The following is a 23,299-nucleotide window of genomic DNA, read 5'->3' as shown; positions in this document are numbered from 1 at the left end:
ACCCTATAAGTCTTGAGTGACTGCTGTCCCAACATCTATCCCTTTCTCTCCTTCTCATTCTTTTTCTTGAAGCCACAATATCCTTATACTTGAAAGCCTATCTGCATCACCATAAATTATTCCCCCTCGCAAAAAATGCTACCATGCTTGGGAACATGAAGGGTAAGCATTCATCAGCCCCCCATTGGCTACAACCCTCTTACTCCCAACTTACAAATCAGAGTGTGGCTCAGGCCCCCACTTCAGACCTCATCTGGCTGCACTTCAGTTTCAGCCACTCTGTCAGGCTCCTTTCTTCTGAAGTCTGATTTTTGTTTCTCTTCGGCTATTTTTTTTTTTCCCAATGACCCTTCATGTTCCCAAGCATGGCAGCATTTTTGGGGAGGGGGAGTAACACATTATTTATGGTGATGCAGAAGGGCTTTTAGGTATAAGGATATTGTGGCTGCAAGGAAAAGAGTGGGAAGGAGAGAAAGGGATAGACGTAGGGACAGCAGTCACTCAAGACTTACAGGGTTAAGAACTATGGAAGTAGAAGAGCCTTTATACTGGAAGTTTGTACTGAGCATGTGTTGGGTTTTAAATATTCGTGTTATCAATTTTACCCTGTATGCACACACAAAATGTTCCCGATCAGGGGCAAATCACCATTATTCACTTAAAAAGCAAACAATAACTGCAGTTCCCCACACCAGATTCTGACACCTACGGCTAGACAATGAAGGTCAGGTCAAATGCCCTATGCATGCAGTCAAGGAATGAAGAAATTGATGCATTTTCTCAAGCCAGGGAGACTATTCCTCTTCCCCCTACCTCCTCTCCTTCTGAGATCAGTCTCCAAGGAAATAAATCTCTCCTGGGAAAAAATAAGACCTTTCTCTCCAGCTCTAAAACCCAGCCATGCTGTCATGCGTCTGAAGTTAGGTCAGTCTCTCTGGAGTCTCTCACTCTCTCCAGTTGTCTCTCCAACTACATGTGTAAATCACTATCTCAAGACTTGTTCTTAGCCCAGGATCCCAGATTTGGGCAAAATTTATTCAGAAAACCCAACTCAGGAAAAATCCAAAAATATTTCTCTACATCCCACAATATGCCAGGAATCTGAGCAGACAGCTGAGAAGAAGGAAGTCCCACAGAGCAAGGTACAATTTCCTTGAAAATCCCCACAGAGCTCCTGAGAGATGGGAAACGTCAGACTGGCTCACACTGCCTGGCATGTGGGCGGTGCGGACAGAACACCCCGAGAGTGTGTCCCAGCCTCACAGAGTGGGCTGTGCACAGAGCCTGGGAAACACTGTGGGAGGGCCCCTCGCTGGAGCTTGAGGACGGCCGCTGGGCGGAGACAGGAGGGCGGAGATGGAGGCGTCTGGCTGAAGCCCAAGGACGAGTTTGTGCTTTGTTTTCAGCCTTTGACCGCCGGACGGTGAGAGCTCATTCCAGGACACGTATGACATCAGCAACAGTGACACCACACATTTGTAGAAACTTTTATAATTTGTAAAGTGCTGTAGCATCCAGTTTCTCACTGGATCCTCATACAACAACTGCGAGATAAATGCTGAAGACTCTGAAAGGAGAGCTGCTCAACCTCAAATGAAGAGGGTTGTATAGGACATCCAGGTTCCAAGGCGGTTTATAAACACTTCACCTAATTATTGTGCTCTTTTTTTCTTCTTCCAAATCATGTACATACTACAGTAAATCTCATTTCACTGCTGTGGGCCATGCTATCTGCTATCATCAGATTCTCCTCCCATTTGTATTACAGGATTGTTAAGGTCCTCTGTGGATAAGGTGAGACAGAAGGGGGAGTCTCCGCCTCTCCCCTATTTGTATACAATCCTGGTGTTCGCTCTGTTTGTATTCATCATAGCCATTGCGGAGGACACAAAGAGATCTAAAGTTTAAATAGGAGCTGAAGGAGAAGTGTTCAATAAACGTTATTTTTGTTTGGTAGGATTAGAGATACTATCACCTAATACTGAAGAATCCTATCGACGTTTAAAATAGTTTTTATGTCTCTTAATACACATCTTGTCAAGATTCTATTTATCTTTGAAACAAGGGATTTATACAATTTGGGTCATCCTTATTTAATGAAGAAGACTAACTTCCTAGCCAGCAAAGCCTATCCTAAAGGACAACCTTTCTGTCCTCTTTTCTAAGAGGACCCTTCCTGCTTGCTTGTAAGTAACCAGTGGGAGCCAGTCACTCAGCAACACTTTCTTTTTGAAGAAAACACAAGGGCCACGTGTTCACGGATCTGTTTGCTCTTTACTCCATAGATGATTGGGTTCATCATGGGGGGAACAAGGACATAGAGGTTGGCCAACAGGATATGGACATGCTTGGGGATATTTTGGCCAAAGCGCTGAGCAGTGACAGTGAAAATCCCTGGGAGGTAGAACATGAGGATGACACAAATGTGGGAACCGCAGGTGCTGAGAGCTTTCATCCGAGCATCATGGGATGGCAGCCTGAAGACGGCCTGGAGAATGAGCCCATAAGAGATGACTATTGTAACCATATCTAGCATAATACTAAGTAATGGCACAGAGATTCCATACCATATATTGATGGTGATATCAGCACAAGCCAGCTTTGCCAGCCCTATGTGTTCACAGAATGTGTGGGCAATGATGTTTGACCGGCAGAAGGACAGACGCTTCACAAGGAAGACAATGGGGAAAATAGTTGCAAAACTCCTGAGCACTACAACACTCCCTATTTTGCCAGTGACGCCAAGGCTAAGAAGGGTGGTGTATCTCAGTGGGTAGCAGATGGCCACATAGCGGTCAAAAGCCATGGCCAAGAGGATGCCTGACTCCGCCACAAAGGCAAAATGCGCAAAGAAGAGCTGGGTTACACAACCACCAAAGGAGATGTCCGTGTCATCAAACCAGAAGATGCTCAGGGCTTTGGGGACTGTGGATGTGGATAGAATCAGATCCCCAAAAGCCAGCATGGAGACGAAGAGGTACATGGGCTCATGAAGAGTGTGCTCCATCGCCACCACACAGATCAGGATAACATTTCCTGACACCACCACCAGGTATATCAGGCAGAAGGGGATGGAGATCCACCCGTGTAGCTCTTTCAGGCCAGGGATGCCAGTGAGGATAAACGTATCATACGTGAAAGTGGAATCGTTGTGATCTGCCACGCCTAAATTATGGTATGGAACTTTCATCACTTGTCTGTAAGGAGAAAGAAAGAAAGAGAGCTAGCCTGTCACAAACAATTAAAGACATACTGACTAACCCTCAGCAGGTGCAGACATCTGCTGTGTAACATCTCAGTTACTGAGTTCCCACCTGCTCAGAGATAGTAATTATGGACCTAAATATGTGCTGTGTTCTGCTATGAAGAGAGTGATTCCAGACATGCAAAATGGGATCAAAGCATTTTAAAGATATTTCCAAGGAAAATCCTGCGGCCAGTACTATTTTCTCACACAACTGACATAAATTTAAAATGATGGTCATACAAAGTTTTAAAAGTTATATTCCCTGACTAAACATTTTAAGACTGGAAAGAAAATTATGCATTTGTGTAAGTAATATCAAAAAATGAATAAAAACAAAAAGTTTTTCTTTTTTAAATAATTAAACAGTTCTGATATTTAGCACACACTCTTCCCTGACTGATTACCTAAGCATCTATCAATCACCTAGAGTGTGTATGGAGATATCAACTGGTGCATAAAAGAGAAAAACAGAGATACAATTGGATACTGCAACCACTTCTTACTTAAACTCCTTTTAAAATAGATTTGATAATGTCTTTCTTTGTTGGTTTTTAATTCCTTAAGGTTTTATTTCTGCATGTGCAAGGACTAAATTTTAATAAAATTAGTAGACAAGGAAATTCTGTCCTTTAGGGAATACAATACAGCTGACTTTCCTCAAATCACCTCTCCCAGAGATTTTTGGAAACCTTCCCACACCTCATGCTAAATGGGTTTCATCACTGAAAAGGGAACATACAATGAAATATGCTATATTCTTTAAAAATGATCAAAATAAAATTTCCAAACCTGCTATCATTTTAAATGACCTAAAAATTAATAATTAATCTTTTTAAAAGAAGTTAATTTTCTTATTAAAGAAGAAAAATCGTTTTCCTCTAACAGGAAAGATCAACTAATACACAAAGACAGCTTAGTTATTTTTATGTTAAAAATAAATGCCATTTAATATTTACCATTACTGTTAAGTTAAATAAAAAGAGATTTCCAAAAATGCTTTTGCTTGGTGTCATTGATGAAGAATAGTAATGCTACATAAACATATATTTTCATAGATAGAATGTCTGGTAGATGAACCATGGAAATACTATCGCTATATTTGAGTAGTTGAATGAAGAGATGATTTTACTTGATTTTGTTTATCTAGTAGTTTCTATTTTTCTATTATAGGGAAAAATACATTTTCTATTGTCAAGTATATGAAAATAATTTGATGAAGTTTGTTTTATTATTAATGGGTTACAAATGTAGGTCTCCATTAGAAGTTACATAATTCATATCTTCAACCTCTACAGGAGTTTACTCAGTACCACCTCTAATCTGGAGTAATCTAACTTTCTATTGCACTAGTTCCAGGCTCATGAAGGATCTGGAGTTGTTCTTTGACTTTAAAATAAAACAGGAATTCTAGAATTGATGGATTACTTGAAATATTCACTAATGAATCAGCATGGCCAGAATAGGGAGTCACATTTGCCAAAAAGAATAAGTGTGTATGGAAAAATATATGCTTGTCCTTTACTTCATATTAGGATATTTCCCTAATATTTGCACTTTAAAAGCTTGAGACATCAGAAAGAAGTGATTTTGCCTGGCAAGTTAATCTTTGTGTGGGTAAGCCCTGAGCTTCAGAGCCATGCGGAAGTCACAGCCACCCACAGAGGATGAGATCTGAGAAGCACCTTAAAATTTCTGACTTTTAACAGGGTCTATTCCTGACTTCCCTAACCTATCAAGAGCTCCCTTTCCTCAGACCACCCACTCAGACACATCTCATATCTGGAGGCCTACCTTGGGTTAAAAAGATGAGAGCACTCTCCTGAAATAGCCCGCATTAAATCTTGTCTCATGCAGGGACCCCTGACTGCAGGCATTCTCATCACACTTTCTAGGGAACTGCAGTGAGATCATGACAGCTGTAAGATATCACCTGGAGAGGCACAAAGAGCAAGGTACAGGAGTGGTCACTATTCCAGGGAAGAGCAAAGAAGCCTGAGCTCAGAAGTAGGGGAGGACCTGCTGCAAGGGAGCAGGGGAATGCACATCTGGGGAATAAAGACAACCCAGGAAAGGCAGTCAAAACATACACTCTAAACAGGTTACATCCTTTATTATTTACCTCCTGCCACGGACAAAGGAATGGCTTCCTGCAGTCTAGGTAATTACAGTCACTGCAGTGGGTTTGTGTGTCCAAGTTCACCGGAAATGCTCTTCCTGTTACCTGTGCAGCCCAGCTCTGTCGCCACCATCCATTCTGTTGGCCACAGAAAGGAGACGCCCACAGAAGGCAGAAAGAGCCTGGGTCATTTATTGCTCCTGGCAAGTCGTTAGGGAGTGACCTCTGGGACTTGGTGCCTGATCCTGCCTCCAGCTAAACTGCAGACTGCAGATGGGGTCAAATGAGTCAAGACAATACTTACCTCTTTTCCTGCTGAGCTGTCACTAACACCTTGATTGTCCAGGTACTGAGCAGTGAACTCCGTAGAGATGCTAAGGGCACAACAATTAAGGGAGCACTTAAGCCCCTGAGAGTGAGTTCCTCCTTAATCTTTGCATTCTAGGCACCTTACTGGTCTCACCTTAGTCAGTCCCAGCTCTGGAGGGAGCATGATTTAGTTTGTCCCTGCAGCCTTTCAATGCTTAGCTCCTCATCATCTCTGCCTGGACTAGAGTGAAAATTCTCCAACTAGTTTCACTGCCCATGGAGCTTCATTCCAAATGCATCTTACTTATTCCAGTACCAGGCCCGCATGACAGCCAGAATGGCGTTTCCAACATGCCACTTTCACTCTGTCACTCCCAAGTAAAACCTTCCATCAGTTCCTTCGTCCCTTAGCCTTTAGAGTGAGATCTAAGTTGCGGAGCATGAGGACCAAGTTCCTGCTCACCCCCTAACTCTTCTGATCTCGCCTTCCCTCTTCTCAGCCTTGCCTGCATGCAGGGTGTGCACATATCAATGTGCAGACTGCTCCCCACCTGTCACCATGTCCTCATCTGCTTCTTCACATTTACTGCCTACCACATTTCTGTGCCCCTGGTTTACCTTGAAAACTCCTATTTTACCTTCAAAACACAACTTTCCTAACAAAATTCTTGACCATCTTGCCCTCCTCACTAATTATATCAGCACCCTCACTGTGTCATCACAGTGTCCTGTGCTTTTTAAGGTCATATCTTTTGTCAATAGCCTGGAATTACCTGCTTGCATGTGTGTTTCACCACCCATCTGTGATACTCTTAAGGACAATTAAAAAATGCTTTAGTCCTATCTGTATCTGAAGCACCTGTTGTACAGTAATTAGAATAAAATGAAATTTAAAAAATGACTGTCATGTTCTGCCCCAAACAATGTGCAAAGTGCCTTACATACAACATCCCAGTAAGTCCTCAAACCTTGTGAGATAGGGAAGCTCTCCATGGATACGTGAGGAATCTGAAACCTGGGTGGTTAAGGGAATTTTCCAGTCTCTTTCCAAGGGGGCTGGTGAACTGCAGCTAGTGTTGTAAGAATAGAAATAGGTTAGCATAAGCATAGCCATCTTAAAGGCCTAGAAGCCATTTTCTGAGTATGTGACTTAGAAAGAAAAACTGGGCCTGGGTAAGGCCTTGAAAAACAAGTTAATCATGAGCACTGGGTGGTGGGCAGCTGTGGCCTTTAGTCAGCTAACCTTGGTCAGCTAATCTTACATACCAAGCTTATCGTGCAGAACCTCCCCAACCATTGAGGAGTGGTCTTATCCTGTCCTTGCTTAACCCCAGGATGTACGTCTTGCAAGAATAATGTATAGCTGTGGAAAATTACTATGAGTTAAGTGCTTTGAAAATGCTATATAAACCCTTGGCTTTGAGTGCTCGAGGTCCTTGTTGAGACCCACTGCGTCGGGCTGACTTGGACCCCAGCTAGCTGGCTGAATAAAGACTTTGCTTGAATTTACATCTCTATGCCTGTGTAGTTTGTTCTCTGGAGAAGCTTCGGAAGCCCGGACCCTAACAGTGTTTGGCCTCAAGCCCCTTCCCCTTACTCTCTCTTTGCTGGCTGTAGTCTGCCTCAACAAGTGGGGGATGCGTGAACAAATGAGTGAATGACAAACAGGGGCAGCAAACACACTGTTAAGCTGAATGTCATCTTTCAAGCTAGTTCCTTGAACAGGCAAAAGGAGATCCACTGCTCATAACTTGAGTATACTTCCACTCATTCTTTTTAAAAGTATATGAACCACAAATGAAAAATGAAATACCTGCTTTTAAGGAGCTTGTGGTCACATCTTTCTCCTTGTTGCCTAAGGGCCATTGCACATTCTTTTCTCTGTGTCTGGAATGTTCTGCCCTTTCCTTTAACGTGCTGGAGAAAATGGAGCACGCTGTGAAGTAGAAGTATAACTCAGGGGTCAGCTACCTCAGTTACAAAATTCTCCACTTAAATATCTGGCCAGTTTGGATACATCTTCTACTTTTCATTTTTTCTTATAAGATCTGCCTCCTGTGGGGAGAGTAGGGATTACATTTGATAATGTTTCTAAAGTCTTTGGCCCTATAATTGATAACAAACCAAAAATCCAGTAAACATTATTAACTTTAGTAGCTTTTAATTAAAATTAACCTCATCTTCCAAGTATCTTCCTCAAAGAATCTTTCCCTTTCTCCCCCAGGCCTGACCAGACACCTCAGTTATTTACTTTTACAATGCCCTGTAGATTCCCTCACAGTTGTCAGAGGTAGTGATTCTTTATACGCTCATAGTCTGTCAAGTATTTGAATAATGTGTCTTCCTGCATGAACTGAATACTTGAGTGAGGCATTCCACTAGCTATTCTTCATTATGTTCCTGGTGCCTAGTGGGCACCACACATGTCTGTATTGAATATTGAACGTGTGCATAAGTGATTGCCTGCCCACCTCAGTAGCTTCTCTTCTCAGCACTTGGCTAAATGTACCTGGGTCTACTGAGTGGCACACGATTCTCAGAACACATCATACCCACTCCCACCTCTCAGCCTTTGCACCTGCTGGTCTCTAGGCCTGAGATTCCCTTTCATGTCTTTGAACCTTACTCATCCTCGAGACTCATATTGAGTTGACCTAGTCCTCCAGCTCTTCTCTGATCCCTAGGCTGTGGCATTACCCCTCCATTTGGTTTCTGTGGACAGCTTTGAGTTTCCTATGACTCGTTCCCTATTGAGATTTCATTTTACAAGTCTGTGGACCTTAGCAGGTTATGTCCTCTAGTGAACAGACTGATATTTATCTCTGAATATCCAGAGTCTGGCACAATGCTTGGTGTTCTGGGCCTGACATACTATTCTTATCTTAATAAGTGATGTGTGAAAGAAGTGATCTTGAAATCCCTTTACAGATACCATGCATGGTGCTCACTAGACTTCACACATATAGGTGGAATCAGCTCTATAATCACCTCCCTTGCTGAGGTCAGCTTCAAAGGGGATTATTCAAATAGAATTATAGTGGGTTGTCTTTAAGTAGCCAAAGTGGCTAGGAACTGCCATTCCCTTGCCTTGACCTTCAGTTGCTTATCTACAAGTAGGACTGTAAAGTGATAACCTGCATTTCTTTTCATGTTAGTTACCTCTAATGTGTAACAAATTAACCTAAAAGTTAGCAACTTAAAACAATAAACACTTATTATCACAAACAGTTTCTGTGTATCAAGAATTCAGGAGAGGCCTAATTAGACGGTTCTGTCTTGGGTCTCTTATTAGGCTGCAGTCGAGGTATTATGGGATTGCAGATATCTGAAGGCTTGGCGTGAGCTGGAGGATCTGCTTTCAAGAGGGCGACTTAGCTCATGCTGTTTGCTGGCAAGAGGCTTTGCATCCTCCCCACACAGGCTGATGGAGTGTCCTCATGTCATGGAAGCTGGCTTTTCCCAGAGTGGGCAACTCAACAGAGAGGGTAGAAAGTAATCTTCAGTGCCTTCTGTGGCCTAGTCTCAGAAGGCACACAGCCACATCTACCATATGTTAGTCGTTAGAGATGAATCACCAAGTGCAACCCATATTCAAGGAGAGGGGATTACTCTATCTCTTGAATACAGGAGTACCAAAATTCATGAACATATTTTAAGACCACTATACTTGTTTATATTTATAATCACTTGAATTATTTGTCTTTCTAATGTTTTGTCATTTGACCTTGGGGCTGACAAGGCTATCACACTAAAATGCCCTATAGGTTCCACATATGAACCATGATACTCATGTTGTATGTGGTATCACTGGCTCTACTCAGAATAACAACTGTTTTCCAAACTATTCTGTATGAATAAATGAAACACTTATAAAAAATGTAACAACCAAACCCCCAGAGAGAAAAGTAAATTGAGTGCAGCAGTTAAGGTCCCCCAATTATTTATTTTCTCTTCTACAAACCATAGTTGTTATGGGGCATGAATTTTTCTAAAAAAGGAATTGGAGTGGGGTATGGGTTTGAACTAGGAGAAGACTACATAACAATGTTAACAATAAAAAAAGAGGTTGTAAGGTGCACTTTTGTGACATTCTGCATTAATCTGAGTTTTCAATACCACCATAAACTAATCACGAGTTTCTTAAGATTCAGCAATTCAGTATTATCTCTTTTCTTCTCTATATTATGCTATAACTTCAGAAGACTGTGACCATAAAGAGTGTGAAGGGGTGGGCCACTAGACAGTGGATATACTGGTAAATAATACAAATACACATTTCATGTCTTTTTTCAGATGTATCAAGTAATACAAAATTGTTTTCTAATTGGCAATATAATAGTTAAGTTAACATATTAATGTTACAGAATAAATGTCATATAAATAGGTGATAATATTGCTATTACTAGTAATATTGAGAAGTTAGATTGAATGCCTAATGTGAAAAACCACAGAAATCTAACTCTGAACATTAAGAGTAAGATACTTATCAGCAAGGCATTGCCTTCTGGAAGAGGAAACTGAGAGCTAAGCAGTAATTGCAAAGGATGTGATTAGTGCTAAGGCAGGAATAAACACAGGTGAGTGAGGGATGCCTTTCCAAATGAGGTGATGCTGGGTTTTACGCTGAGTCAGCCAGAAAAGATCAAGAAGGATGTTCTAGAAGGAACAACATAGGCAAGGGGTTGATGCTTACAACATCAAAATGTGTAATTGGAATTCCAGAGAGATTATTCTGGAACATGGGGTATTTGGGGATGAGTGGGCAAAGATGAACTGAAGAGAAGGTCAAGGGCCTCACATTGCTAAATCTTGTACGCTATGCTAATGTGGATTTATTTATCCTAAATGCATTATAAACTCTCTGTGGAAATGACAATCATGTTTCTACTTTAGAGTCATAATTATGGCTTCAGGGAAGAGGATGGATTGGTGAGGAAGGACTGAAATGTTTAGATCAATGAGGGCCCACTTAGCAGAAGTGACAAGGAACCAAAGAATAGTGACTGATGGAAGGAAGTGATTCCAAATACATTTTGATAAATTGATAGGACGGGCAAGGATTTAAGTATGTTCAAGTGTTTGATCAGTATGACTGGTTTGTCATAATAAGGGCACTCTCTTTTTAGGTTTGAGTCAGAAAGGAGAACCTGTGCCCCTCCTTCCACAGAACCATTTGCATTTTCATGCTGAAGTAAGATTACATGTACTTACACAAGTGACTTATTTCTAACATCACAAAGTAACCTGCAGGGCCTGAAGGCCTCGCTCACACACACTGGGAGCTCACTGCAGAGGGCTCTGGCAGCAGAGGAGGGAGCTCTGGCCCCTTCAAAAGCCCCCAGGGCTCTGCTCACTCTTCCTGCCCGTCCTAAAAGACAGGCGCCTGCGGGGACTCAGCCCACCCCAGCCTTTGGGAGCTCTGAGCCTCAGGAGCTAGACCTCTGGGAAGAGGCTCGTACCTACGGCCTCAGGTCCATGGGCCTGAGTGCCCTCAGGAGGCTGAGGAGGAGGAACAAGAGGGTCAGTGGCTTGAGGGCGCTGTTTCCATGTGTCCCTCTGTGGGTAAAATTGTAGTATTTCCAGAATATCTCTCCTGGCTTTGGTACATCTGAGAAGTATGGCTTTAGTGCATTTGCATCTTCCCTCAGGGGTGGAGAAGTTCATTTCCATATCAGTGGGTGACTACCTGGGCAACAGAAGGCTTATCTGTACCTGAGAGGTGAGGGGGAGGGCTGGTGTGTTGCTGCTGGAGCAGAGAAGAAAGACGGCCTGGGACTGCAGTTTGTGAGCAATAAACGGGTTTTAAACTTAATTTCTCCCTTTGACTGATTTTGGTTTTTAGAGGTATTTTGCCTGGGATTTCCTTTCCCCGGACTTACACCCTCCTTGTGCTCCAGGGCTTGGTGAGTGCTGCTTGGTGGACAAGGTGGGCATGGTTGGGAAGCCAGGGCAGGGCTTAGCCCCAGATCCTGGAGGGCTAAGCCCACTGAAGGACATACAGAGGACCTAAGCTGAGGAACAGGAGATGCTAGGAAAGGCAGGGGTGGGCTCAGTCCAGCTGACGGGTCAGCAGGCCTGGGGACTGGATTTTAAACAGTCTTAGGGGTTGGAGGGAAGGAAGGATAAATGGCGCAAAAGGGAACAATTAGGCCTGGGCTGCCTTGAGAACACAATTCAACTGCCAAAATCAAATGATCTGAGAGCTTGGATCAGAAGTGAAGACTTGGACTCTAGTTCCCTCATGATTTAAAACTTTTTGTCATTCTGTGGGTTTCTGCCATCCCTGTGTATTCCATGTGTTTATAATAATAATCACATTATATAATAGCCAGTTTTTATTGAGAGCTCATGTTGTCCCAGTCACCTAGCTGAGGACTTTTCCCATGTAATCCCCACAGAAATTCCAGAAGGAAACAGGAATTTTAGAGAGAGCAAAAAATGTGACTGGTATAATGAAAAATATGCAGATAAAATGCAAACCTAAGATACTTGACTCAAAAGTCCACCTTCTTAAGCAATAGCTTTGGTGTGACTGCTTATGACTCCATGTGTGTCTGGGCATATGTATAAAAGTGTGTGTGTATGTGTGTGTGTGTGTTTTAATTCACTTATTCATTATTTTAGCCACTCATTCATTAAACTGCACTTTAAAGGAATACAGAATAAACAGAAGGAGAATAGGGGTGGGGTGGAGAGAGACGTAGGTGAAAAAGTAGAAAGGTCCCATATAAAACAGGAGCCTGTTTGCAATTTCAACACTATTCATTTATTCAATAAAACTTCAGTGTCTTATACAAACTGAACTAGAATCAGGAATAAAACCATGACTATAAAAATGTCTTTACACTCAATAAGGATAGAAGATAGGCAAATAAAAGCAATACATTGTAAGTGCTTCCATAGGACATTATTGGCGTAAATAAGAGGACTCAGTCATAGGAGTGAAGAAAACGTTTTGGGGAAGAATTTTCACCTAAGCTGAGACAAAAGAGCTGTGGCAAAAGTAAGCAGTTCTGAAAATGTCTTATTTCTCTGGGTAGTTCTTCAGCAATATTAATAAAAATGTCATGATAACCAGGAGCTTATTTTTATCTTTAAAGGAAATGCCTTTAGCATTCTTCTGGTTTGGCATGTTAATTGGCTTCCATTTTGCAGAGGATTATTTTCTTCTGTTTATTCAGCTATAAATATTTAATGATTTCCAATGTGTTTTCAGAGACAATGAGAATATTCTGTATTGACTCATTAGCAACATTCTATCCCAGAAATACTTAACTGAGCACTTTCTAAGTGCTAGCATTATGCAGGCATTGAAAACATTACTGAAACAACAGTAACAATAAGAACAATAAAAATAGGACAGACAGCATTGCAGTCTAGCAGATAAACATTAAGCAAGTGCTTGCAAGAGCGATGAATTTCAGAAAAGACAAAATACAATTTGGAAATAGAATTTTCTAATGGAGAGATTAGGAAGACTATTCCCAGGCAAGTCATATTTAATTGAATGAAAAGGGGCTTAGCTGAGACCTGAATGGTAAATAGAATTTAGCCTTGTTTGCAGATAGGAATAGAGAGGAGAATGTCCTGAAGTCAAGGAGGAAGTATGCACACAGCCTCATGGGGGAATCTGACAGTGAAGGAATATGTGTTAGCTTACCTGTATTTAGAACACGTTAACAGTTTAGACTTTAATTCATGTGTAATGGCCATGGTTCAGGTGAGTGTGTTAGTGCATGAGAGCTCAATGCACAGGTACCACCTTGAGCACACTGCAGTATGATAGCTCAACCTTGGGGAGCGGCTGGGGTCTCCTCTGTCTCTGACCTCATTTCTGTTCATCTGCAGAGTTAAATCTGAGTTTCAGAGTTAAGATACTTAAGTCAAAATTTAAGAGGACATATATCAATACTAGAGTTGGAACACTGGAAATAATATTGTAGAGGAATTTACCATCATCTTTTATATGGAAATTGCTTTTAATATACACATTTTTAGAAACATAGGATGTGTTTTTATCCTGGCAAACATTCTTGGAGTGTAACAAGAAGGCTGATAAGACAGCAGCATCAGATTGTGGAGGCCTTGGTAGCTATGCTAAGGACTTTCTATTTTGATTCAAAAAGGGATTGGATCAATACAATTGATTGCACATGGGGGTGTAAAAAAAGGAAGATAAATATGATAGATTTCTAGTTTTTGCTTTGTGTCAGTGAATGGATAATTGCATATTTCTGAGATATTTGACACAGCAGGGGGCATCAGGTTTCTGAAAAAATATGATGGTTTAAACTTTCCAAATTTGAGGAAAGATCTGGATATAAAAATCCAAGAAAATTCCTCATCAGAGACTTTGGAGGCCAAAAGGCAGTGGGTCAATATTTTCAAAGTGTTAAAAAAAAAATGCTTTTCTGACAAAACTGTCCTTTAAAAGTGAGGGAGAAATCAAAACATTCCTAGATAAGCAAAAGCTGAGGGAGCTGGTGACCACTAGACCTGCCCTGCAAGAAATGCTCAAGGAAGTCCTACAGGATGACATGCAAATAGGCAGTAACTGGAAGCTGTAGGAGAAAAAGAGATCTCAGGAAGGGTAACACATGGGTAATTATAAAAACTAATATTATTGCAGCAATGGTTTATAACTTTATTTTTTGTTTTATACATGATTTAAGAGACTAACATATTTAAAGATAAACCAGTTATTAATGTACAATGCAGTATAAATAAAAAAAGAGAAAGAAAAATACCTGACAAGATGGGAAGACTTGAGTAAGAGGATATGGGTTTGTTTTTGGCCCCAGATATAAAAGGAATATTTTTGCAATATAACAAGAAAAAAAGGTAGAGAATTAGATATTGTGATATATACATGTGCATCATGTATATCTACATCTATATGATACGTATATGCTTCAGATGTGAAGCTGTCTTACATAATATATTTAATAGCTTCCAATTCTTCTGTAAAGCAAAATGAAGGATTATCTGTTGAGATAGATGGAGCTGGATTTGGCGAATGTACTCAGAGGAAAGTAGAAAAAAAAGTGAGATGGAGCTAAAATAAGTTCATGTTGCTGGATCATTAGGATCAAGGGTTAAGTTTAAGGCTGATGATCACCAAGTTATGAGAACACAAATATGCCTAGTTAAGAAGTGTTTTACCATAATGACCCAAGAGCACTTACTAGGGTGATTAATCTAGGAATTGAGTTTTGCCATGCATATGTGATAGAAGGTCAGTGGCACAAAGGCAAGCGAAATATTTGTAAGAGAGTGGTTGGAATGATAAATCACAGAATTTAACCTAGACAGAGAGGAATGCAAAGACATCTGGACACTGAATGAATGGCAGTGGAAAAGACAATGGCCTACAGGACTCAAGTTGCTGAAGAGCAAACTGGTAATAACAGAAACACAAAAGTGCACAAAGCAGGATGTCTGTGTGAGTTGTGAGGTTAGTCAATTCTGAGTTACAGCACTTCAAAGATAAAACCCTGGAACTGTGTAGCTGAGCCACCAGCAACAAAATAAAATGATCCAAGATGATGTGATGCTACTTTGAGGGAAAAGTGTGGAACAGGTGACGGACAGGGATGCTAAGCTTGCTGCAGGTAATAGCTAGACATGTGTATTCAAAGAATTTAAGGGAGTACAAGGAAGTCTGTGGACAATAATAAGAAAAGAGAAAAAGTGGTAGATGAACAGACTGCTGCTAAGGAACAATGCTTTTTTATTTATTTTAAATGAGTGCTAAGAAGAGATGCCTGCGAGTGGTATGACTTACATCTTCATTAAGGAGGGTTCCTTCTAATGGTTCAAAGTACCTTTTGCTGTACTTGGTGCTTCTTAAACCAAACTTTTTCTGATTTTCCTTTTGGTAGGCATTCTTCCTTTGTGTTCCAGTTTGTCTGAAGCATGCTTGAATACCCTTTTCATTTATTCTTTCTGGGTCATTTTGTTTTTGGTCTTTCTCATTTGAGTAAAATATAATTAACTGAATTTTATTTGAAAAGATTTAATTGATTCCTATGCTTTTAAATAGAGGAGTTTAAGCAATCTACATTTATAAGCATAAGTGATGTGTTTGGTTTTATGCTGTTAATTTGTTTTTACCTTCAGTTTTCTGTTTTCTGTTTTTACTGAGATATAATTGATAAGTAACATATTAGCTTCAAGTGTACAACATAATGATTCAATCTGTATGTTCTCTGAAATGATCACCATAATGTCTATTCACATCAACTACCACACATACTTGCAAATTCTTCTCTTGTGATGAGAACTTTTAAGATCTACTTTCTGACAATTTTCAAATGCATAATACAGTATCATCAACTATAGTCACCAAGCTGCACATTACATTGCCAGGGTTTAATTTATTTTGTAACTGGAAGTTTGTACCTTTTGACCCCCTTTACCCATTTCACCCATCTCCCACCCCACCTCTGTCAAACCACCAATCTGTTCTCTGTATCTATGAGTTCAGTAGGTATTTTTGTTATTTCTTACAGATTTTTTTAGAGTACACATATAAAAGTATTTGTTTCCTTTATGTGAACTAATTTTTATCTTTTGATATACAGATATCATGTATATCATTTGCCATAAGCTCTACAGAAAATTTTGTATTATGTACATGGGAATCTATGGGAGGATCCCATGGGTGTGAGTCCCAGCTCTACCACGTCCTTATTGTGCAGCCATAAACAAGTTACTTAATTTTCCCCACCTTAGTTTCTGTCTTTAAAATGTGGACACCGTATTACCTATCTCATAGTGTTGTTCAGAAGTGATTTCATGTGAAAAATTTTTAGATTTGTGTAGTTAGTAAATTGAAGGTTCCAAAATGCATGAATTCTCATTATAGAGCTTGCTTATCTGCTTTCACCTTGACCCAAAATGTAGGACATATTAATTCTGTATTTCTTCCACTAGAGGTCACCCTGCATTTGTCAAAAAAAACAAACTAGCTTCTTCTTTAAACCGAAGAGTGGGCGGGAGGCTCAGCTGCATGCCCTTTTTCATATTATTCTCCATAGTGTGGTACCAAACTCAGCCTCAGAGAACATTCCAGTCTGCAAAGCTCAGGGTTCTATAGTGTAAGGGATAGCAGGGCAATCCTTGCAGTTGGGGTAGGGTCCTTGTGCTGGACAGTTACGGCTTGTGCGCTATGTTTTTCCGTACACTCTTCTCTACACCTCATGACTCTTCACTTTTTGGCATCCACAAGCGCACTGAGGCAGTCACCCAAGGTGGGACAGCAGCATGGAAGGGCATGGCTGTGGGATCTAATGATCTTGGCTCTTCCAGTCACTAAAGAGGAGATTGGTAGGAATATCTCAAAGAGTTTCAGTTTCAGTTTTAAAAAATGAGGAGGATAAAAATTCATATCTTAGAAGATTGTTCTAAGTGAGATAATACTTTATAAAGGTTGGCCTGTAGTAAGAGTCTGTATTTGTTAATTGTCTCCTTATTTTTCCAAAGGTGCCTCCCTTTCCTTAGTTTCTTTCTTTCTCTGCATGTGGTTGCCTTGTTATTCTCTATACTCACATGTATAGAGCAACTGATTACACTGACTCAGGAAAAACTTATTCATTAAAATGGAAATAACATTTTATGCAGTTTGAAGAAGATTCCTGAGTGACTGAGTTACTAGTACCAGGGGTATTAGATTTGGGGACTCTTTTTTGAAGAGATGAGCATTGGGAGGTTCTTGGCAGACAGAGAAGAGAAGAGCCAGCCCTACGGAGAGGGTGGAGGAAGAACCACCTCGCCATTTTCTCATGTACATCATACACAGTTTTTTCTTAGAATGAAGAATCTGTTCATCAGACCTCAACAGCCATGTACAGCCTGAGTAGCTATAAGCTAGGTGCCTTCGCCCTTTTGGGTATCCTGGACTTGAGCAGTCCACGTCCGGATCAGCATCCCATTCCGCTTTGTCTACCTTGTGGCCATTGCAGGTAAGAGTATCCTTCTTTACCTCATTGCTGTGGAGAGTAGTCTTCACGCACCCATGTTCTTTCTCTTTTCCAAGCTAGCCATTACTGATCCGATATTGTCTACCACATGTGTCCTAAAACCCCTACCATCTTCTGGCTTGGTCCCCAGAAAATCAGTTTTCCAGGTTGCCTCACCCAGTATTCTTCCTGCACTATAGCTTTGTCCTGGACTCCGCTATCCTCCTGGCCACGGCATTTGATCGCTACCTGGCCATCTGTTCACCCTTGAGATACACCACTATTCTGATCCCCAGGACCATGGTCAAAATTGTTTTGGGAATTTCCTTCAGAAGTTTCTGTGTTTTGTTTCCCTGTGTCTTCCTCATAAACCGTCTACCCGTTTGCAGGACACATATCATCCCTCATGCATACTGTGAACACAGAGGTGCTGCCGGGCTCGCTTGTGCTGACATCTCCATCAACATCTGGTATGGGTTTTGCATTCCCATCATGACAGTAATTACAGATGTGACCCTAATTGTTGTTTCCTATGCCCTCATCCCCTGTGCCGTCTTTCATCTCCCCTCCCGAAACGCCTGCCAGAAGGCCCTTGGCACCTGTGGCTCCCATGTCTGTGTTATCCGCATGTTCTATGGCCAGCGTTCGTCTCCATCCTTGCTCACCGCCTTGGGCATAATGTTCCTCACCCCTTTCACATCATGTCTGCCAACCTCTATGTACTCATCCCACCCGTACTCAATCCCTGTCTGTGGAGTAAAGACAAAGCAGATCAGGGACAAAGTTATTCTTCTGCTCTTTCCTAAGGGGTCCCATTGATACATCCTGAAGTCTGGAGGTGGGGGCGAGTTCTCAGTGTATATTAAAGAGAGAAACTATAGCCAATGTTCCAGAGAAGGGACAGATGAAAAAATTCCTTATTGATCAGAACCTTGGTTTTGGTTTCTTTGTTATTATAGGCAGCAATGTACTCAATCATTGAAGCTGAAAAATAATTAATTCTGAGTCTAAGAAATAACATGTATATGAATATAAACAAACAAACAAATATATATGTTTATATGTGGAAACTAAATTTTGCAATTCCTTCTGATGGGTCAAAGGTGATTATAAAACTTTTAATGAAAAAAATAAAACAATCAACATCTCTTTTTCATTATAATTGTCTTTTTTGAGATCTGTGCATCATGGTAGTTTACATGTCATAGTAGAGCTAGGGGTTTCTGCCACGATGACTGTGGGGTTCTGGAGGTTTAGTTTGGCTACTCCAATCCATTTCTAGACAGCATCAAGGAGAGGTCCTGGCGTGTACTAGCAGCATAAACAATGTTCATCAAATAAACAAGTGGTAAATAATCATGAAATTATTAAATTAAGAGTGCAGGTATTTTTTTTGGATGAGGAAAGAAGGCAATGATGAAACCTGAAACTCATTTTTCACTCACTCTTGAGAAAGCCAAATGAGATGTCTGTGGTCAGAGTCCCCTAAGAATGAATGAAAGTAAGATGCTAAATTCCTATGGCCAGGAAGATGGAAAAGCATTCACAGACTAAGATGTAGGTTTGAAACCGGACCAATTGGAAGTTCTGGTAGCCCCAGATTTCTTCTTCAGTCTTGTACCTCAAAAGAGATGTAGTCTCATGGCCAAAATGTACATTTTTGATTCATTATCTCTTCAAATCAAGTATGTCTATGTTGGTCATAGTGAGTCATTCCATCGTTAAATTAGTCAAGGAATAACTATTTTCGGTGTTTGTCAGGAGCCAATGATAGTTGACATCTGATTTTCTCCTAATGTGTCCTCAAAATATATTGATTCTTTCAAAACAACCTCTTAGTGTCACCAGCCTGGTATGCACACCCCGCTCCCTTGCCCCTGTGATCCAAATATTCACTTTTCATCTGAATCAAAATACCAGAGTTCTGAATGGTACTCTACTTCGACACTGCTTTCTCACCCCCATGTTACCACTCTATTCATATGTCTTTAGATTTATATTTCTATAATAACTCTCAACATATAATTTGAATAAGAAAGATATATTCTTCAGATGCCGAGACTTAAGTTTTGGGTATATATTATTTTATTATGTGACAGTAGCCACATATATTGTTTCCAAAATTATTTGCTGTATTTTGAACACCATAAATAAAAATACTATGAAATATAAGTACAAGAGAAAGTAGAAGCAAAAAGAAAAACAGATAGAGATTTATTTAAAAAAAGGTAAGAAATAGGCTAATATGCTTTCCATCTACCGAGAATTCCCAACATTTTATCATACATGGGTGATGAATTCAGCACTAACATATTGAGAGTTAAGCATGACTTAGTTAAATAATCACAGTGTCTATAAACTAGAAGCCAGTAAGTTGCTCAGAGAAGTAAGAGTTCTTCTGATATGTATAACAGAAACATTTATTTTCAGAGAAAAGGCACCGAGTAATACAATTAATCACATTCTTACATAATATATAGTTAACAAGGGACTCTTCAGTCCCTTTTTGCAGTAGAGAGCACTGTAAACAGGCATTCAATAAAGGCGAAACATTGTGTGGGGAGCCAATATAATGCTAATCTCCTTAGGTTTAGTATAGTCCAGATATTCAGAGTACTGAGAGGATGCCAGGCAATATTTATCCATTAATTAATTAATTAATTAATTAATTCAACAATATTTACCAAATATTTGACAAACATTTTCTATATCTGAAACACTGTGTTAGGTACTTTGTTTACCAGGTTGAACAGAGCACAGCTCGCCCTAACCCTCCTAGAGTTAGTAATTCAGTGAGGGAGGCAGGCCTCAATCACATAAACACCCAAGTGGACATATAACTTCAGATTGCATTAGGTCTTCTGTCAGAGAGAAATAAACAAGAATTTTAAAACAGTGCTTTAGGAGAGAGACTATCAGAGGAAACCAGCTTCAATGTAGGTGTGCAGGAAAGCCCTTCCTGAAAGAAACTGCATTTTCTTTAACAAAGATGGAAATCATGAGAAATAAGTCAAGTTAGGGTAGGAGGAGGACATGATTCAGGCAGAGGAGATGACAGACCTGTATAGAGAAAACTATAAGACACTGATAAAAAAACTGAAGAAGACACAGATAAATGGAAGATATCCTGTGTTCCTAGATTTGGAGGATTAATGTTAAAATAGCCATTATTTCCCAAAGTGATCTACAGATTCAATGTAACTGCTTTCAAGCTCCAATAGCACTTTTTACAGAAGAAGAAGAGAAAATTCTAAAATATGTATGGAACCACAAGAAACCCTGAATAGTCAAAGCAGTCTTGAGAAAGAACAAAGCTGGAGGCACACACTTCCTGATTTCCAATTACATTATAAAGAAATAGTAATCAAAACAGTGTGGTATTGGCATGAAAACAGAAACACAGCTCAATGTACCACAACAAAGACTGAGAAATAAACCCACACATATATGGTTAACAAGAGTACCAAATGGGGAAATATAGTCTATTCAATAAATGGTGCTGGGAAAATGGCACAGCCATACACACACAAAAAAACTGGACCCCTATATTACACTACTCACAAAAAGTAACTCAAAATGGACTAAAGACCTAAAATATAAAACTTAAAACTATAAACTCCTAAGAAGAAAACAGAGAAACACTCTTTGACCTTGGTATTGGCAATGACTTTTTGAATATGATACCAATAGCAGAGGTAAAGCAAGAATGATAAACAAGTGAGACTACAACAAACTAAAAAGCTTCTGCACAACCAAAGAAACATCAACAAAATGAAAAGGCAACCAGGGAAATGGAGAAAATGTTTGTGATAAGGGGCTAATACCCAAAATATACAAGGAACTCATACAATTAATAGCAAATCATTACCATAATCATCATCTGATTAAAAAATGGGAAAAATAACTGAATGGATATTTTTTTCCAGTGAAGAAGACATATAAGTGGCCAACAGATACACAGACATGTGCTCAACACCACTAGTCATGAGGGAAATATAAATCATAACCACAATGAGACACCACCTCATGCTTTTAGTATTCCAATTATCAAAAGGATAAGAGATAACAAATATTGGTGAGGATTTGAAGGAAAAGGACCCCTTGTACACTGTTGGTGCTAATATAAATTGTTGCAGCCATTATGAAAAGCAGGATGAAGGATCCCCCCAAAATTACAAATAGAACATGATTCTACAATCCCACTTCTGGGTATATCTCCAAAGGAAATAAAATCAGTATCCAGAAGAGATATGTGCTCTCCCAGGTTCACTAGAGCATTAATCGTGACTGCAAAGATATGGAAAGTACCTAACCTAAGTGTCTGTTGGTGGACAAATGGATAAAGAAAATATGATACAACTTTTTATTCAATGGACTACTATTCATTTTCAAGAAGGAAGGAAATCCTGCTGTTTGCAACAATGTGGATGAAGGACATTATGCTAAATGAAATAAGTCAGACAGAGAAAGACAAATATTGTGTGGTATCATTTGTAAGTGGAAACTTAAAAAAAAAAGCAAACTCATAGAAACAGAAAGAACAATTGTTGCTAGGTGTTGGAAGCAAACCTGTGGACCTTTAGGCAGGCTCGGTTATGAAAGCCTTAAGACAACAGCAACCTTTGAGTAAAGTCTCTCCTGTAAAATCGGAAACAATGAATCCATCCACGCATTAGAAACAAGTTTTCCCGTATTACCAAGAAACGCATTTAGCAAACTCCTAAGCTGGAAATAGTGGTTAAGTTACCTAGCAACCTGTGCTTTTCTGTTCTTTCCACTGGCCTATTAATATTGCCAACATCTTGTTAATCAAGAAACACCCTCTGCCCCAGGGGAAAGCCCCACCCTTGAAACCTCCCTCCCAAAGGCCCCCACCCACAAGATGGCGAACTCCCTGCTTCTCTTCTGGGTCCTCCGCTCCCACTGCGCCAGCCAAGGCCCAATCACCCCTCTACACCTTCCCGCCGGCGCCACCTAAGGCCCAATCACCTTCTGACCCACCCCTTCCTTGCTACCTGCATAAATTGAGCCTGCAAACAATAAACTGTGTCAGCTTGATCAGACATCCTGTCTTGCTGTCCGTTCTTTGTGTCTCTTGCCCCTTCATTCTCTCCTCTAGGTCGTCGACCCCCGTTGATAGGCCTGCAGGTCAGGACAGCTAGGGACTGGCCGGCTGGTTGAGTGGAGGACACTGGGAGACATCGGTCACGGGGCACAAGCTTCTAGTTATAAGATGCATAAGTTCTGCTGATGTAATGTACAGCATGATGACTATTCATTAATAATACTGTGTATTGTATACTTGAAATTTGCTAGGAGAATATATCTTAAGCATCCTCACCACACACACACAAAAGTAACTGCATGATGTCATAGATGTGTTAGTTAACATGATTATGGTAAATATTTCATAAATTTTATATATATATATTAACACATATATATATCAAATCACACTGTACACCTTAAATATGACAATTTCACATCTCAATTATACCTCAATAAAGCTAGAAAAAAGGGAAAAAAGTAAACATTTATGGGTGAATAAACTCTTGCATGCTTATTTTAAAAAAAAGAGAGAGGCAGAGGGCTTAGCACCTGTAAGGACACAGAGCTGAAAAAAGGCTCAGTGCATTAAAGGAACTGGAAACAGGTGGGATGGGATGG

At 40.2% G+C, this 23,299-nt stretch overlaps 2 protein-coding genes and 1 pseudogene across 3 annotated transcripts in view; 1 reads left to right on the top strand and 2 right to left on the bottom strand.

Annotated features, from left to right (window-relative positions):
* Positions 1–23,299, bottom strand: part of LOC108385358 (olfactory receptor 52B6) — a 122,891-nt gene that overhangs the window by 18,995 nt on the left and 80,597 nt on the right. The window lies entirely within an intron of this gene.
* On the bottom strand, positions 2,103–6,473 carry LOC108385356 (olfactory receptor 52B2-like). Its single transcript, XM_037000993.2, has 3 exons — positions 6,446–6,473; positions 5,668–5,737; positions 2,103–3,197 (listed from the first exon to the last, which is right to left on the bottom strand). The coding sequence occupies exons 1-3, from the start codon at positions 6,471–6,473 to the stop codon at positions 2,213–2,215; spliced, it is 1,083 nt and encodes a 360-aa protein (XP_036856888.1). The 3' UTR covers positions 2,103–2,212.
* LOC108385359 (olfactory receptor 52H1-like) lies at positions 17,517–18,451 on the top strand (annotated as a pseudogene).

This window comes from Manis javanica, chromosome 11 (genome assembly GCF_040802235.1).
Source record: "Manis javanica isolate MJ-LG chromosome 11, MJ_LKY, whole genome shotgun sequence".
Taxonomy (NCBI): Eukaryota; Metazoa; Chordata; class Mammalia; order Pholidota; family Manidae; genus Manis; species Manis javanica.
This window is presented reverse-complemented; position numbering and strand designations above follow the sequence as displayed.

What these genes read in the sequence shown, in the direction of transcription:
- LOC108385356 (XM_037000993.2), bottom strand. Translation starts at nt 6,473, where the DNA reads ATGGGTGGTGAAACACACATGCAAGCAG. An exon ending in TGAAACACACATGCAAGCAG is followed by an intron (nt 5,738 to 6,445) that starts GTAATTCCAGGC and finishes TTGTGCCCTTAG; the next exon opens with CATCTCTACGGAGTTCACTG. An exon ending in ACAGCTCAGCAGGAAAAGAG is followed by an intron (nt 3,198 to 5,667) that starts GTAAGTATTGTC and finishes TTCTCCTTACAG; the next exon opens with ACAAGTGATGAAAGTTCCAT.